The following is a 16,999-nucleotide window of genomic DNA, read 5'->3' on the forward strand; positions in this document are numbered from 1 at the left end:
CAAGGGGAAGTCAACAAAGGCTTGTTTAACCACTACTGAAACACCCTGATACTGTAGTCTGTGGTACAAGGCGACAAATGAAAACCAGTGTCTATCCCACATAGTCAAACAACAGATTAACAATGTCAATATCAATAGTTCTCAAATTCTCAAGCTATACTTGGACAAGTTCTTCCTGAGTCAGTTTATATACAGTGAGGAAAATAAGTATTTCAACACCCTGCTATTTTGCAAGTTCTCCCACTTAGAAATCATGGAGGTGTCTGAAATTGTCATCGTAGGTGCATGTCCACTGTGAGAGACATAATCAAAAAAAAAAAAAAAAAAAATCCAGAAATCACAGTGTATGATTTTTTTTTAACTATTTATTTGTATGATACAGCTGCAAATAAGTATTTCAACACCTGAGAAAATCAATGTTAATATTTGGTACAGTAGCCTTTGTTTGTAATTACAGAGGTCAAACGTTTCCTGTAGTTTTTCCACCAGGTTTGCACACACTGCAGGAGGGATTTTGGCCCACTCCTCCACACAGATCTTCTCTAGGTCAGGTTTCTGGGCTGTCGCTGAGAAACACAGAGTTTGAGCTCCCTCCAAAGATTCTCTATTGGGTTTAGGTCTGGAGACTAACTAGGCCACGCCAGAACCTTGATATGCTTCTTACAGAGTCACTCCTTGGTTATCCTGGCTGTGTGCTTCGGGTCATTGTCATGTTAGAAGACCCAGCCTCGACCCATCTTCAATGCTCTAACTGAGGGAAGGAGGTTGTTCCCCAAAATCTCGCAATACATGGCCCCGGTCATCCTCTCCTTAATACAGTGCAGTCGCCCTGTCCCATGTGCAGAAAAACACCCCCAAAGCATGATGCTCCCACCCCCATGCTTCACAGTAGGGATGGTGTTCTTGGGATGGTACTCATCATTCTTCTTCCTCCAAACACGGTTAGTGGAATTATGACCAAAAAGTTCTATTTTGGTCTCATCTGACCACATGACTTTCTCCCATGACTCCTCTGGATCATCCAAATGGTCATTGGCAGACTGAAGACGGGCCTTGACATGTGCTGGTTTAAGCAGGGGAACCCCTCCGTGCCATGCGTGATTTCAAACCATGACGTCTTAGTGTATTACCAACAGTAACCTTGGAAACGGTGGTCCCAGCTCTTTTCAGGTCATTGACCAGCTCCTCCCGTGTAGTTCCCGGGCTGATTTCTCACCTTTCTTAGGATCATTGAGACCCCACGAGGTGAGATCTTGCGTGGAACCCCAGTCCGAGGGAAATTGACAGTCATGTTTAGCTTCTTCCATTTTCTAATGATTGCTCCAACAGTGGACCTTTTTTCACCAAGCTGCTTGGCAATTTCCCTGTAGCCCTTTCCAGCCTTGTGGAGGTATACAATTTTGTCTCTAGTGTCTTTGGACAGCTCTTTGGTCTTGGCCATGTTAGTAGTTGGATTCTTACTGATTGTATGGGGTGGACAGGTGTCTTTATGCAGCTAATGACCTCAAACAGGTGCATCTAATTTAGGATAATAAATGGAGTGGAGGTGGACATTTTGAAGGCAGACTAACAGGTCTTTGAGAGTCAGAATTCTAGCTGATAGACAGGTGTTCAAATACTTATTTGCAGCTGTATCATACAAAGAAATAATCATACATTGTGATTTCTGGATTTTTTTTTTTTTAGATTATGTTTCTCACAGTGGACATGCACCTACGATGACAATTTCAGACCCCTCCATGATTTCTAAGTGGGAGAACTTGCAAAATAGCAGGGTGTTCAAATACTTATTTTCCTCACTGTATTTGGCAGGGATCAGCTGCTTCATGTCCGAAGGTCTTTGGAAAAAGTAGTTATGGTCGTATAAAGTAGTGAGTAAAAATAAAAATAAAAAACTGAAAAACGTGGGAGAAATATATATATATATATATATATATATATATATATATATATATATATATATATATATATATATATATATATATATATATATATATATATATATATATATATGTGTGTGTGTTCAGAGACAGAAAACCACCATAGTTTTGACAAGAAAAAAAAAATAAAAAATCAGTCTCCTCTTTCCTAATATTGTCAGATTTTAACTCCAGCAATTTTGATGTAAACACTGTCCTCTGGTTTCGCTGTCCCTTCATTTAGGGACTCTACTTCTATATTTTCCAGAAAATCTTCTTTCTGTAAAGCACGTAGGAGATGAAGACCCAACAGGAAGTAGCCACAAGGTTCTGGGTGAGGTGCTCCGCGTGGGATTGGCTGTTGGCCATGCGCCAACGGAAGGGGAAGTACTCCTCAAACACTTCATGGCTCACGTACACGAGGATGGAGTTCATTCCTGGAAACACACACGTAGAGTAAAAGTCCAAATGACTTTTTGAGATTTTCACACCAATAGTCTAAAACTCTAAAAGGTACTGAAAATATACAGTACATTTGGCAGATCCAATTTCTCTGTGCCCAAACAGACAGACCATGACAGTAGTTACACATTTTAGTGATTGCAAAGACTTTATGATCATAATTACTAATATCCATCTCCAAACATACCAGAACACTTTACTCATCTCAAACTTAAAGAGGTCATATTATGCTTTTTGGCTTTTTCCCTCTCCTTTATTGAGTTATATATCTTTTTTGTGCATGTAATAGGTTTGCAAAGTGAAAAAGCCCAAAGTCCAGCCCAAAGGGAGTTTCCATCTCCTACAGAAAACTCTGTTCTGAACTGCCTGAAAACAGCTCGTTTGTAGTCCAGCCATTTCCCTTTCATCCCTGACGACACAGGGATGAAAGCAAAATGCGCCTCATATAATGCTCGCGAAGCGGCTACTCCGCCACGCCCTCAAAAATACCGGTGTAAAAACACTGAGCTGCAGCACACCTCTCCTCTCCCTTCCAAACCCTAGCTTCTCTCCAAGCAGTCAATGGACAGAAAAGTTTCACCCAAAAATGAACTTTTTGGATGAAAGATACTTTTGTTACAGATTAATAACTCACCACTCTGAAACTCTTGCTCCAGTCTATGTTGCCAAGCTGGTATGGGGAACATTTACAGCTGAACTGGTGTTGTTTTTACCGGCTTCTCACGACCCGCCCTACTCTGCTTATGATTGGCTAGTAGTCCTTAACTAGGAATCGCGCATGTGCAACTGCCAACAAAGACCATGTAGAGGCAAGATGTATCACTCCATAGTTAAAACGAAGCCTTCAAGACACAGCGTCTTGAAGCTGTGCAATGCTCACCAGGGTAGTAGAAAGGTGCTCCGGACCACCACTTCTTCACATCCACTGTGTAGTACACCAGCACAAGCAGCACATATGCAAAACAGGCCAGTGTTGTTACATATGACAGAGACCTAGAAGTGAAATGAACAGGTACATGCAGCATTATTAAAATACATTCCACTGCAAACATTTATCAAGGATATCCCTGCAAGTGTGCCAATATTCATCAAAGATATCCCTGCAGGTGTGGGGAGCTTTCATTTGTCTGGAGATTTTCTATAGTTTATCTCCAGTCTAACTTCACAAAGCTACTTTCATACATGACAAAACAACACCACACCTGTAATTTAAAGGCCATTATTGGCAGCGGCTTGTGCTAAAGTTTAACAACTTTTGATGGTTCTGATTTTCAGCGGCATGGATGGGTGACCAGCATGACCCTGTGCTAAAAAATTTAGGCTAGTTACACTCTTGGACTACATTTTCAGTAAAAATTTGTGTGTTCAATATTTAGGACTAGGGGGGAAGCTGGCTAGGAATTAAATGCAAATGTGGGAAATCTGGACAGTACGGGGATTTTGTTTTAAAGCAAAAAAACGAAGGGCCTAAAAAATGTATTATCCACCAAGCTGGGAAATTGCCACTGGCCCACCAAAAGATAAAATATGATAGGCACAAGAAGACATAGTACACAGCAGATGAGATGGAGGGTAGCGGGCAAGAGCGTAACTTTGTGTTGAAAACTGACGGGGACATAGAGACTCAGATTACTCAGATTACTCTTGGCTCAGGAAACATGAAGAAACACAATTCTGGGTTTACAAGGAAAAGACAAGAAGATAATTGTACACTGGTTTGATAAAACGTTCAATGTGGATCATTTTTGAGCATTAAACAGTTAATTTCCTGCATTCTGGTAACATTTTCTGCCATCACCTATAATCAGTGCTTGAAGTGGAAAATATAGGTGCGGGGCAATATGGCTGAAAATGTTATCACGATAAAACATTTCACATCATTCAATATCGATTATTCTTATGATAAATGTCAAATCATTATAAGGCAGATTTTTGCTCCTGAGTGAAAGATGAAGAAACCAGATGGATTAATTGTGGTTTTAAACTATTTTTTGCCAGTGTTTCCCATACAGTTAATTTTTTATTTTATTTACTAGGCCTATTTAAAATGGTATTTGACTGCAGAGCACCGTAGCGCATTCACGCAGCACATCCTCTCGCTCGTCCCTCTCTCTCTCTCTCCCTCATGAACACCGCTGCACAAATCTGTCCAACACAAGGCTGTGGACGCCCAGCTTAAAAAAGTTATTAGCCAGCACGTAAGGAGCCTAGCTAATAAGAAGAGCTAAGTTAACGTTAGAACCATACAGTCTATGGTTAGAACTGCCCATTCACATGGGAGCTCAAGGCTGCATGAAAGGCACCGAGCTTCTACCTGCTCCGTCTCGGCCGACAGAGATTAGAAAAGTCCCGGGACGCCAAAGAGCGAAACGTAGAAGTAACTTACTGGTATCGGTGGCCCACTTCAAGCACTGCCTATTACCAAAATTGACACCACATATCTGTGAAGCCGCACTCCACCGGTGGATTACATTCCACAAAAATGGCCTTGTTGAGTTAAGTTGGCAAAGGTACAGACGATCCAATCCAGTAAAATATTTAGTCCAAAACGCATTATTATTTCAATAAATACATACGGACTGCTATTGCGTCGCTTTATATTAGCGTAACTACAGCTAGCATGTAAATAGAAAACGCGTCTACACCATAGGCTATATATAAAAAGGTCTACACGTTGACTTTTTGAGTGACACCTTAATTGACCCAAAAGAAACTTCCATGCCCTGTTCACGGCCTACAATAGCCAATGAGTGTCCACGTCGCCAGGAAGTGTCAGTCCCCTTTCTTTCGGTATACACCGACACCGAGCCACCAATTGTGCAGAGGAAGACTGGCGCTTCAAACACACACCTAACATGCGACAGTTAAAAAATATCCAAGAATATTTTCCACAGACATATTTATATATTGTCGAATACAAAACCGCCTCGCGTCGGAATTCCGGCACAGCGCCGGAGAACTTTAAGCCCTGTGTTACACAACAATAAATGTCTCATAACTTTTTAAACTGCCTATTGATTGCAGCAACTTTCCCTAATGTTAAGTCATCAGATACCAAGAAAAGCAGCTGCTCAGCAAACATTGTTCCATCTGAAAGTGCATAAAAGCAAACGTTACCATAGGTTCTTGTTTACAGGAATGAAGCCCTGGTCTGTGGAACACTTGGTCAGAACTGCTGATATGCCTCCCTGTGTGTTACAAGAGACTTTATTATTAACTCAGGAAAGCAAAAGTGTCACAAAATAAATGTGTGAAAACATCTTATTTAGCAAAACAGTGACTCAACTATAAATACTTTATGCGCACATACTGTAGAAGCACAAGATGTTACACAACAAGTGAATGGGCTTACCAAAAACAAACCCCATATAAGAAACCTTGACATTATACTTCTGGGGAGATCTCTGTAGTGTAAGATTATTTTTCCTGCCTGGGAACAAATAAAAATACAATTAAAACAAGAGCAAGAGACAAAAAGGAAGAGAACTAGCAGACAAATACACACTGCACACCTGTAATCCAAGAAAAGCCATGACGATAGAGTTGATGCTGCCAAGAACACCTTCTGGGTCATATGGCATATGAGTTGCATAAGTCACCTTAATTCAAATGGAAACAGAAGTGGATTTTTATAATAACATACTTGTGTTCTGACACTGCTTTCCCTTGCATCACTTGTAATGTTAGCATGGCTGGGGTTATAAATTGTGTATGGGCTTATCCGAGAGAAACCTGATATATAAAAAGGTCAAGGTTAACATCCCAAGTTAAGAAAAGACTACCGGTAAATGTGACTACTGTTTGGGTTGTTTTGCTGGTCACTAACCCGTGAGGAGGGGGTCTGGTAGATATGGTTTGCTCCAAGCAGCCATCTGTCAATGAAACCAGCCGCTCCACCCGTGCAGTTAGCATAGAGACCCATGTCCCCAATCCCACCTGGACCCAGGTAGCCTCTGTTCAGAAGAGTGGGGTCAAGTCAGTGTAATAAATGCAGGGTAAAAAGGTATAGACAGAAAGTCCAAGGTTTACTTACTGTCCTGTTTGTTTAAAAAACAAACAGGACAGTAAGGTTGGAATTTTAAGGGATTCAGTCAATTACGATTAAAAGTTTGTTTCATCTCCTATTTTCAATTGTTAATTAAATATCCAATATCAGTATCAGATCAGTGCATCCGTAGTTGTATTGTCTCATCTCTGTTGAGTAAAAGCTTAACAAATATACCGCAAAACAATACATTATAATTACATTTACTCATTTGGCAGACGCTTTTATCCAAAGCAAATTACATTTGAGTAACAACATACAAGCATCTATAAAACATGAAATCAGTAAGAGATCTATTGACAGAAGATACTAGTAAGAAGAGCAGCAATAAATACTAGTAAAAGCTATTAGCACATACAGCATCGATGGGGTAAAGAACTAGGGAAATAGTGCAACAAATACAAGAGAATTGTAAGGAAGAAGAAGAAGAAGAGCACAGGAAATGCGTGTAGAAGTTAGGGGTTTGAGGTGTCATAAGAGGAAGTGTTCTCGACTTGTATAATAATTACAAGAAACAAAAAAAATGTAGCAATTTAGCATTTTACACTGCCAACCACAAAGCAGTCAGAGTGCATTCCTCTGGCAAGCCTGTGCAGTTCTTTAAATATATTTCAATGAACAAAAAAGTTTTATAACTACAACATAACCTTGGTTCTAAATAAAAAAATTTAGCGATAGACACTAGTAAAGCATAGACTGATAATCTGAGTAAGCTGACATTGTGTTTCACACACAAACACACAGAAAACACCAAATACACTTTATAATACTTTTCAGAAGTGGACAAAACTGTGTTGTTTGTAGAACATTTCCCTTATTACATGGATACAAAAAGACACACAAACACGTCATGTTTGACTCACATTGGGCAATCTGGTACAGGAAGTAGGAAAGTGAGGCATAGCCAGATGATTTCTAAGAGAAGCACACACAGCCAGGCTGGCCAGTACAGCAAGATGTCAAGGCCAGGTGACCACCAAACATCCTGGAAAACATAAACACTCCCTCATTTACAGTTTGCACTGTAGTGTTTTTACACTAGATACCGTTTTTTTATTTAAGCTAACTCTTAAATAAAAAGTTAAAAAATGAGGGCAGTTGTTGGCTGACCGTTGTAAGGATGTCAAGATGACCTCTCGCCACCAAGAGATCCAGGCAGGCTACAGCTAGGTATGAAAAGCCCAGGCGCTGCAACACACCTGGGATCCGCAGATTGTCCCAAGACACTGGGGAGTGGATAGGGATGGAGTGTGAGCACACAAGCGAGGAGAAACAGGCATGAAGAAATTACCACACAAGTCCAAATGTTTGGAGCAGTATTAAAGAACGTGGTCTATTAGTCATCTAAATGGTTTGTGTTATTATAGTCAACATCAAAGAGTGTGTTTATACTCACGTGGTCCCTGGCAGTAGTTTGGGTTGATGACAAAGACACCAATCAGGAAGAGCTGCAGGCTCCTCCACACAACTTTCCTCAGCAGTGAGCAGCGGGTCGAGCCTGCACGGAGCAGGGAGTTGATTGACAGAGCGATAGATGTCCCCATTATAAACACAAACCTGGTGAAGGAGGGAAACGCAAAGTGTGAGTAAATGAGACAAAAAGAGGTGTAAGGTGAAAATGAGATAAGGTTCATTCACAATATGAGCTTTTGTTTTACACTTGTTGACTGGAAGCTTTGCTGAGGGAAAAAGGGAATGGTTTATTATTTTGGTTTGGTGTATTCCCTTTTCTTTTTTGAGATGAACTTTAATGTGTGTGTCCAGCTTCAAATCAAAGTGCCACGAAGAAAGCTCAAACCTTTATTGCCTTTTAGGAACATTTTGGTTTGCAGACAGAATTAGCTAATAATAGAAATACAACAAAAACACAGACATTTGCAGCATGTACAGTACAACACATCGACAAACCAGGGTTCCAACTTTTTTCTAGGGATCATTTTCCAGGACATTTTCAGTGATGCTCTAGTAGGTATTACAGACAGATATCATGTCACAATAATATGTTCCTCTCTGCAGAAGTCAGATTTTAAAGACATGCAGTCTATGGCTATAACTTATCTATGAAATCATCTCTTACTGTTGCTTTTTTCCTTTTTACTGTTTATTACTTGCCTTGTTTTAATGCTATGTTTAAATGTCGTTAAATGTACTTTTTTAAATAGTATTGTCATTGAATTTTTTTGTTTCGGTTGGAAAGTCCTTTGTATTCTATGCTTGGCAAGTGCTTTTCTTATGGTTTATATTTTAACCACTACTGCCTGAAGACCAATAACTTAATAGCCTCAACACAAATAACAGCATGCAAGTTTTCCTACTAACAGATCCCATCATTCTGTTGAACCTTAGCTTTCTAACATCACTGTGGTCCTTAACCAAATGCAGTGTAATAGTACAGAAAGCTATTTCATACATGTTGCTCTCTGTACATCCATGGGACCACTGTCACAACGCCACACTTTATTTAAACTTTACAACAATCTTGGTGTACTGATGTGCAAATGTAATATGGTCAAAAACTGGGACTACTTCATAGGTGTGACAATTTCAATTCATTGTTTTGACCCCGGCTTAATGTTAACATGTTGACTAATTTAACATTACTCAACTGTTTAAAACAAGTTCAGAAGAAAACGTTATAAACATAATAAAACTAACATAGTTACCAGCTAGCAGTGACTAATATTTATCTTTGGAGGATAATGCTACTTACATTATTCAGAGTTTCGGTCACCCGAATTAATATCATCCAACCTGTGCTACCACATGACATGACTGTGGGGTGTGTTTACAATGCTGCCGCAGCATAACATAGCAACCGCAACATAACGTTACAATGATTTTCCAGGACAACACAAGACACAGGACACTTTACTTTTTGTCTGTTTTCCATGAGTGCAAAATTGGTTAACTATTTTCCAGGTTTTTCAGGACACATGGGAACCCTGCAAACGCCAGTTGGTCAAAGCATTAACACCTTTATTTAATGGGCAAATTTCAGAATGTGACTGGAATAAAGTAAAATGATTTCATGTTCTGGTGCTCTTTTTTTATATATAGTGTCATTATTATTACAAATAAATATACAGAAGAATATATTATATAAGAATATTACTGTATATTTACTTTAATGCGTGAGTGGAAATTAAGAGTATTCAAATAACTTTCCAATTCAAAAGTGGGCTCAATTAATCTGCACTATTAAGATATGCCAGGGAATTTTAATGAAACTTACCAAGGGAAGACTAGATCTGCAACAGTAAGCCCTGTAAGGAGACAAATGGGAAACAAAATCATTGTTGTCTTCAAAATCAACTACAATACCAAGGAAGGTGCCAAGGCAGGTTACAAAGATCTGCGAATAATGACTCATTGATGACTGGTTAATTAAAAAAAATCAGAACGAGGAAAGGCTCACCATTCCAGCTTTCGTGTTTAAAGAACCAGTATCGTCCCCCTCCATAGTTCACAAACACCATAATGACTAAAGAGATACTGATGGGGAATAGGAGAAAACGCATCATTACTGAAAGGCATTAAGTACTAGAAGCAAGATGTTATACCAAACAAGACAAGCAAAGTTACAAAGACTATTTGTTTTAAAAGATGCAAAGTTTAAATATAACAGAAATATGGACAAATGGTTGACTTCAGGAAGAAGAAATCCCTTGAAACAAATACTGCAACTTCAAGGCACAGAATTCATGTTAATTATTATCAGTAGGGGCTCAGTAATGAGTGGAAATTCCAGTGTCAGCTGCCAAAATGTCATACTACAGTGAGAATCACATGATACAGCATAATGACAGATCAGGCCGAGGGTTAATTCAGCTAATATCTTTCATCTTTCACTGAGAAAGCTGAGCTGCAGGCATGTATGGAGGGGTGGTTACCCTCTGAATGTGTCCAGAGACCGCAGCCTCTTGCTGGGACTGGGTGGTGGAGGGAGGATGTTGTCAGTAACTGCTGCCACTGTCCTGTCAGGGGAGCCCAGTTCCTGAATGATAGTAGTTAGATCTCAACACTGTCCAACTAAAAGCACACTAATAATAATAATAATAATAATAATAATAATAATAATAATAATAATAATAATAGCAGGATGCATCATAATGGAAAAATTTAAATCTTGGCTAAATAAAGTCCTAACAGTTTGTGGTTGGAAGACTTCCCTCCACACAAACACTCACGGAGTTGATGAGCCTCTCTGTCTCCATGGAGCCGCCAATTCGAAAGAGGAAACCCCTCACTACATCGAGCCTGGACAAGAAGCAATAAACCAGTTTAGGAGCAATTCTATAAAGCACACAAGCTCACAGTTCATACATGAGACACATGAATACAGCAGCAGGAGCTTTGTGCTTGGCAGGAACCTTAGCAAGAGAGGCTGAGGACACAGCACTGCGACAAATATCCCAAAAAAATGTTTTAAATGTAATCAGGTTATCCTTAATTTAATATATCATATATAGATATTGTTTTTGTTTGTATATTTATGCAAGGCTGTCAAGATTTTCTAATTAGTATGAACTAGTTCTACTACCTATAGAGCTCTACTCCTACCAATAGAGAAGTAAAAAAAACAATAAAATTACTTTACCCTAATAATGTTTTTCCAATGGCAGACACCAAGGCCAGCCCAGCAAAGATAAGAAAAGCTACCAAGATTGCTGTGTGAAGAGAATGGGTCATTATCTCAATGTAGCACGGTCTTTGTACAACACGGTAGGGATGACAATAGCACCAATAAGTCAAAACACTTGACACAAGTCCATGTCATGCAAACTTATAAATGTGCTTATATAAGCGAGACTCACGTATGTAGCTGTTGACAGGGTCTGCATCAGTTACTACGGAGCAGTTGACCACTGAGGAGTCGTTCAGATTTTTCACCCACAGAGAGTAGTTCCCATGCTCTCCAAAGTGGAATGGAACCCTAGCAATTAAAATTGACACACACATATATAAATGTATATAAATGTTTTAAAACAATAAGAGTCATAGTTTACTTCAACAAAATCATGACTATTTTTATTAGATTTTTTCCATAGAAAAGCACATTTTGTTTTTCGCTTTTAATTTCTGCTTTACCTTTCTCTGTGTTTAACGAGTGAGTGGCAAAGAAGTTTCATTAAAGACAATTATTTATTCCAAATAATAGAATAGTAACTACCACCAACTATAAACTTGTAGGGTAGTAAAAATGTAGGGCTACAACTAACAATTATTGTCATCAATTTACTTGTAGATTTTCTTGAAATATTGATCAATCGTTTAATTTACAAAAAATATGCCCATTGCTATTTAATATAGCCCAGAGTATTATATTGCTTGATATTCAGTTTCATAAGACACAAGCAGCAAATACTTATTATATAACAAATAACTGTGCATCTAGAACTAGGAAATTCAGGCCTCAACTTGAGTTACTTTTCCCCCTGGAAAGCTTCCTGAATTCCTGTTTTTTATAAAGGTATATTCTCAGCTCTGGTGTATGTGAAACATTTCTTTTTTTTTTAACTTACGTGCAGAGTTCCAGGTTGATAGGAGTGCTGTTGAGCTGTAGTGTAATCCCATGCTGTGTGCTCACAACGAAGTCTACTGAACTGGGCTGGCCAGGACTTGGCCCTGCAGGTACCACCCCTAGCTGCTGGTACAAACACTAGCACACAACAAAGGCCCAGATCAGAACATCATCCTCTTCCTCCTCCTCCTCCTCCAACGTCTGACATTTCACCACTAAGCAAATTGAAAATTCCCAGTTACATGTACAGGCACATGACACATTGATGTCCATCACAAGTCTCAAAACATAATCTTCATAGGATAGGCGGGACACAATCAATCATATTAAAGTGTTGACGCTGCACCTAAATGAAGCACACATCGCCTACACCACAGGTGTATTACGCCAGTGTAACCACTGTGGAAATCGCAGGTGAGAGGTCGGTCAGATCGCAGAGGACTTGTCAGGCGCTAGTGAGGCGTTTAAGGTGTGTCACTACTCATATGTGTGAGCCTACCTGGTAGCAGCGCTCTGACATCCAGGACACCACCACCTCAGTGTCCAGCTCATTGTTGACAGTCAGAAATGCCTCATCCATCCTCAGGACTATGTGCGGATGATGATGAGGGAAGCCAGCTGGAGTAAGAAATAGCAGTACACATTGTGCAAATCTGTCAAAATCCATCAGCAAATCTATTTGCTATACAGAAAGCAAAAACATGCAGGAAAGATGCTGCAGTCTAGAGTGTAGTTAACCACACCCAAATGTGAAGCCACTGTTCACTGAACAGACGTTATGGACATCATTAATTTAATCAGAAACACATAGCACTATGTTTGCTATTGCACTGATTACAATGCGTCAAATAACCGCAGCTTCCCTGACTCCATGTTGACGAACAATAAGGGTACAAGTCAGAGAAATCATACCGTGAAGGCTTTGATTTAAAATGCCTTCCTACAGGCTACAGATGTGCACCTAGCTTTCTGTGACTTACCTCAAACCTGTAGTTCACTGCTATCGTCATGGATAGTTAAGTTAGCCAGAGTGAGAGAAACGGCCCAATTTAACTGCAAGCGACATGCAGTCAGCTAACGTTTCTCCCTTAAAGAGGAAACATGTGAAAGGGCTGAAGTTATGGCTGCAGAGCCCCGTGGTCACATGCTGATTTAATCCGTAAACTACCCCCAGGAGGGAAGTTCAAACTGAAGCTCATTCTTAGACTGTCGCCTTGAGTGGGTGCTGTTTTGCCTACACTTAGCCCCCAGCTACTAGATTTTATGACTTCAGTTAGCTAATCGCTGAATACCTAAACAGCATACGTTACCTATCGTGGCGAATCGTCAGTTGGTTGGTGAAGCACCATTGCTGCAAGACGCATTTAAACCACATAAAGAGAAAAATGGTGTAAAACTGTGCAGGACATTAGGCAGGCAGCTAGTTATAGCTAACCTAAGTTAGCTACGAAGCACCATCCTCGTTTTTTTTTGTTTTTTTTAGGTTTTTTACTTCTCAACTGTCCTGGGTTGGTACTTACAGATGGATATTTCAGCTGTCAGTGGAACCACGCAAACGGCTACAACCAAAGCAATGGCAGCAAAGGTAAACATATCATAGTGATATGGTTGGGTCATTTCTTTCTGCCCTGCCTTCACCCCTACAACTGAAGATGTGTCTTTTGAGGTGTTCCTTAGTTTCCTTTTTGCCATAGCCCCTTCCTTGTTTTGACAGTGTAGGGGGAGCGACAAGGGACAAAGTACATTATTGGCGCAAACTGTTGTTCAGGTCGTCTGAGGCCACCATAACACATTGATTGACCTAGTGTGTGATATTTGTGTGATGAACGTTAAACAAACTACCTTTGGATATATGGCATTTGCAGGTGTAAATAGCCAGTTTATTTTGGGGTCTGGGTATTTTCACTGAGTTACACATGAGTCTATTGGATTTACACGTTGGTTTTTGGCCCCACCAGGTACACAAAACACATCCAGGGTCTCACAGACGACCCACTGAATGAAACTTTAATGTGACCGAAACACTAATTTATGGAGTGCTAAGGTTATAAATGGGGTTGCACGTCTATACTTAACTGTTTTTAAGTGTCTAATATATTGTTTAAACTATAGACGTTTTTTCAAATGAGCAGAACCCAACTTTAACCAGATTGCCTTCATCATTGAATCCTCGTAGCCTTCTTTTCAATTGATTTTTGTGAACTGAACTGACGCATGCGCTGTGATAGCAAGGACTCCAAATCGATCATCGAGTTCATCGACGGCGCCTCCCACCGGACATCATCTACCACAATGGCAGATAAACAAAATGCCCAGAAAAGGTAATATTGATGTTAGCACGTTAATAACGTTTAATAGCTTAGCTGAACCTTTATAATGAAGGGAATGATGACTAAATAGCCACAATGAAGTAACCATGTAGCTAGTGAAGACGGATATGCGATTTAGCTAGCTAGCACCGTTAGCTATCGTCAGCATTTTCATCCTTTTTTCTCACATGTCACTGTTTTACTTTTTTCCCAGTGTAAAAATAGCCGCTGGGGCCGTAGTTTGTGTTGAAAGTGAGATTAGAGGAGATGTCACCATAGGTAAGATGTTTCGCTGTCACTTACAAGTAATTACTGTCGACTCGACAAACCTTACATTCCTTTCACGTTAAGTTATCTTGAATTTGGTTATACTTTTGCAGGTTTACTTAACGCGTGTGATCCAACGATCACACAAATTTAAAAAACTCTGTGTTTCCTCAGGCCCCAGGACTGTAGTCCACCCAAAAGCTCGTATCATTGCAGAGGCAGGGCCCATCGTGATTGGAGAAGGCAATCTGATCGAGGAGCAAGCTCTGATCATTAATGGGTAATTTAAGATTTCTTGTACCTGGCTGTATACATGTACATGACTGTTACACATACAGTATTTGGAATCTTTGAAATCATCCTTCTCTGCATGGGAATAATTACAAGCCTGCTTGTTCTGCCCTACAGTTACCCAGAAAACATCACACCAGATTCTGAGGTGGAACCAAAGACAATGACCATTGGCATGAACAATGTATTTGAAGTTGGCTGTGGTATCCTTTTGACTTGCCTGTCCATTCTTATTCTATAAGTCAAATGAGTTCATATTGTAACCATTTCATGAACGTTAACTATCAAAAATCAGTTTTTCCTTAGCTGGGATCTAACAGTATCACAAGCCCTGAAAATTGGGGACAACAACGTGATTGAATCTAAAGGTGGGATATTTGTCTTTGTTTGACTTTCAGTGTGTGTTCAGGTGTGAGCAACCCACATCTGCAGAGATGGATGCAGCATTCAGATGAACAAAGTCACTCAAATATCCTCTATTTTGTTGTCTAGCTGACGTGGGCAGGAATGTGATCCTCACCAGTGGCTGCATCATTGGAGCCTTCTGTCAGGTGAACACCTGTGAAGTCATACCTGAGAACACGGTCATCTTCGGCTCCGGATGTATGAGGCGGGTTCAGACAGAGAGACCACAGGTATGAATGAACATGTGTGGGGTGTAAACGGGTACACCAGGCTAGTGGTTAGCTTTGCAGTATCAAAACCAGAGCATCCCAAACACTTCTTGTGCTTACAGGTACACCATTAAAATATGTTTTCTTGTTGAGACTCTGTCAGAGAAGTGTTGATGTGGTAACGCTATGGTAACTGGAGGCAGCAGTTTCCGGTGGTGTTTTAGTAGACTGCATAGTAAATGTACAGGTTTTAGTGCTAGTGCAGCCACCTGTTGTATGTGGGATAGATAGTCCATTTAATAGTTTCTGGCAGTTCATTTATTACAAGCATCAAAAACAGTCTCATTATCATTCTGATGAACATAATACTGTATGTGAATGTGGACTGTATGCTGTCCCACAATTTAAAAAGAAAACTGTCTGAATGGTCAAACATGTTTTAGTAGACATTGAGTTAGAATCAGGTCTATTTGTCAAACTGAATTTGTACTGAGTAACTTAACTTAAACGCAACTGTTACATACTGTGCGTATTGGTAAAAACCTGCTCTGAATAGTTACACTTTTCAGTCATGTCATAGTTTTTGCTGGTCTTTCGACTATGTCAGCGTTTGTCATGTCTAAAAGCTCCGTATACAAATATTAAAAGTAATTGTCTTTTCAAACCAAAATACATGGTACATAAAAGCATAAAATGAAGTTCAAACACATTTTTACAGCCTTCCACTAACTTAAAAAAAGGATGCAGCAACATTAACACTTACGGTACCTCTATATCCTATGGGATTTTGCACATTACTGCATACATATGCATATGTATTTTATTTCCCAGTCTACCCAGCCTGTTCAGGAAAATGCTATAAAGAAATGTATTTCTGGTCTACTGTGGTTTTAAGTTTTGGTGCAGTATTTTCAAACAGGCCAATGTGACTTTGAAAAACCCCACTCAACCCCACACAAGAAATCAGCTTATTAGGATGTTTGTTTTGTCATCTTCACAGCCCCAGACTCTTCAGCTCGACTTTCTGATGAAGATTTTGCCAAACTACCACCATTTGAAGAAAACTGTTAAAGCAGGCCACAGTGCTAGCTAAGATTTAACTTTACACTTTTTTTTAAAGTTGAATTGTAAATGGCTAGCAAACACTAATTTAAATGGATCTTGCTGGAAAGAAGCATGAATGTATATAATGATATATGTACCTAGCTTCATCAGTACCTTTTCTTATTTACTGATATTTTCTACTCTAACCGCAACAGCTGATTAAGCATTTTATCTTCATCTTGCTGTGCTGATGTACCGTTTCTATGATTAATTAAATAACCTAAAAAATACTGATGGTGTGCAGGATATACTAATTTATGATCCTAGTGGTTACTGGTAATTTCATCATTTGGTTATAAATTGTGCAGTAAGAATACATAAGATAGTGGAATGTTTTCAGTGTATATCCAGATTTTAAAGATTGAGAGAAATAAAGAGTAAATGAAAATACTTAAATTTTCATTTAACACTTTAACACAAAAGTTAGCATTTCAAATGACAACCTACTATAATAAATGTAATGTGTG

General features: G+C 39.5%; 2 protein-coding genes across 2 annotated transcripts; one reads left to right on the plus strand and one right to left on the minus strand.

Moving 5' to 3' along the window:
- Positions 1-1,973: 1,973 nt before the first annotated feature.
- Positions 1,974-13,681, minus strand: hgsnat (heparan-alpha-glucosaminide N-acetyltransferase). Its single transcript, XM_038713546.1, has 18 exons — positions 13,468-13,681; positions 12,447-12,565; positions 11,949-12,085; positions 11,241-11,359; positions 11,024-11,093; positions 10,614-10,683; positions 10,317-10,420; positions 9,842-9,918; positions 9,659-9,689; positions 7,823-7,983; positions 7,537-7,652; positions 7,290-7,411; positions 6,208-6,334; positions 5,894-5,980; positions 5,734-5,811; positions 5,499-5,569; positions 3,262-3,374; positions 1,974-2,356 (listed from the first exon to the last, which is right to left on the minus strand). Exons 1-18 carry the CDS (start codon positions 13,637-13,639, stop codon positions 2,175-2,177), a joined length of 1,956 nt encoding a protein of 651 aa, XP_038569474.1. The 5' UTR covers positions 13,640-13,681; the 3' UTR covers positions 1,974-2,174.
- Positions 13,682-14,166: 485 nt separating this feature from the next.
- Positions 14,167-16,762, plus strand: LOC119899123 (dynactin subunit 6-like). The gene is made up of 7 exons (XM_038713548.1): positions 14,167-14,268; positions 14,471-14,535; positions 14,698-14,803; positions 14,932-15,017; positions 15,135-15,182; positions 15,307-15,449; positions 16,429-16,762. The coding sequence occupies exons 1-7, from the start codon at positions 14,240-14,242 to the stop codon at positions 16,519-16,521; spliced, it is 570 nt and encodes a 189-aa protein (XP_038569476.1). The 5' UTR covers positions 14,167-14,239; the 3' UTR covers positions 16,522-16,762.
- The last annotated feature ends 237 nt before the right edge of the window (positions 16,763-16,999 follow it).

Source organism: Micropterus salmoides, unplaced genomic scaffold (genome assembly GCF_014851395.1).
Source record: "Micropterus salmoides isolate LMB-PRFRI ecotype aquatic unplaced genomic scaffold, ASM1485139v1 Ms_hic_scaffold_12, whole genome shotgun sequence".
NCBI classification, from domain to species: Eukaryota; Metazoa; Chordata; class Actinopteri; order Centrarchiformes; family Centrarchidae; genus Micropterus; species Micropterus salmoides.

Bases quoted from the DNA above. Each gene is read 5' to 3' on its own strand.
- hgsnat (XM_038713546.1), bottom strand. From the start codon at position 13,639: ATGGCAAAAAGGAAACTAAGGAACACCTCAAAAGACACATCTTCAGTT. The intron at 7,412-7,536 runs GTCAGCCAACAA...TATGTTTTCCAG, and splicing joins ATCTTGACATCCTTACAACG to GATGTTTGGTGGTCACCTGG. The intron at 6,335-7,289 runs GTGAGTCAAACA...TCTTCTGAACAG, and splicing joins CCTGTACCAGATTGCCCAAT to AGGCTACCTGGGTCCAGGTG.
- LOC119899123 (XM_038713548.1), top strand. From the start codon at position 14,240: ATGGCAGATAAACAAAATGCCCAGAAAAG. The intron at 14,536-14,697 runs GTAAGATGTTTC...GTGTTTCCTCAG, and splicing joins TAGAGGAGATGTCACCATAG to GCCCCAGGACTGTAGTCCAC. The intron at 15,450-16,428 runs GTATGAATGAAC...TCATCTTCACAG, and splicing joins TTCAGACAGAGAGACCACAG to CCCCAGACTCTTCAGCTCGA.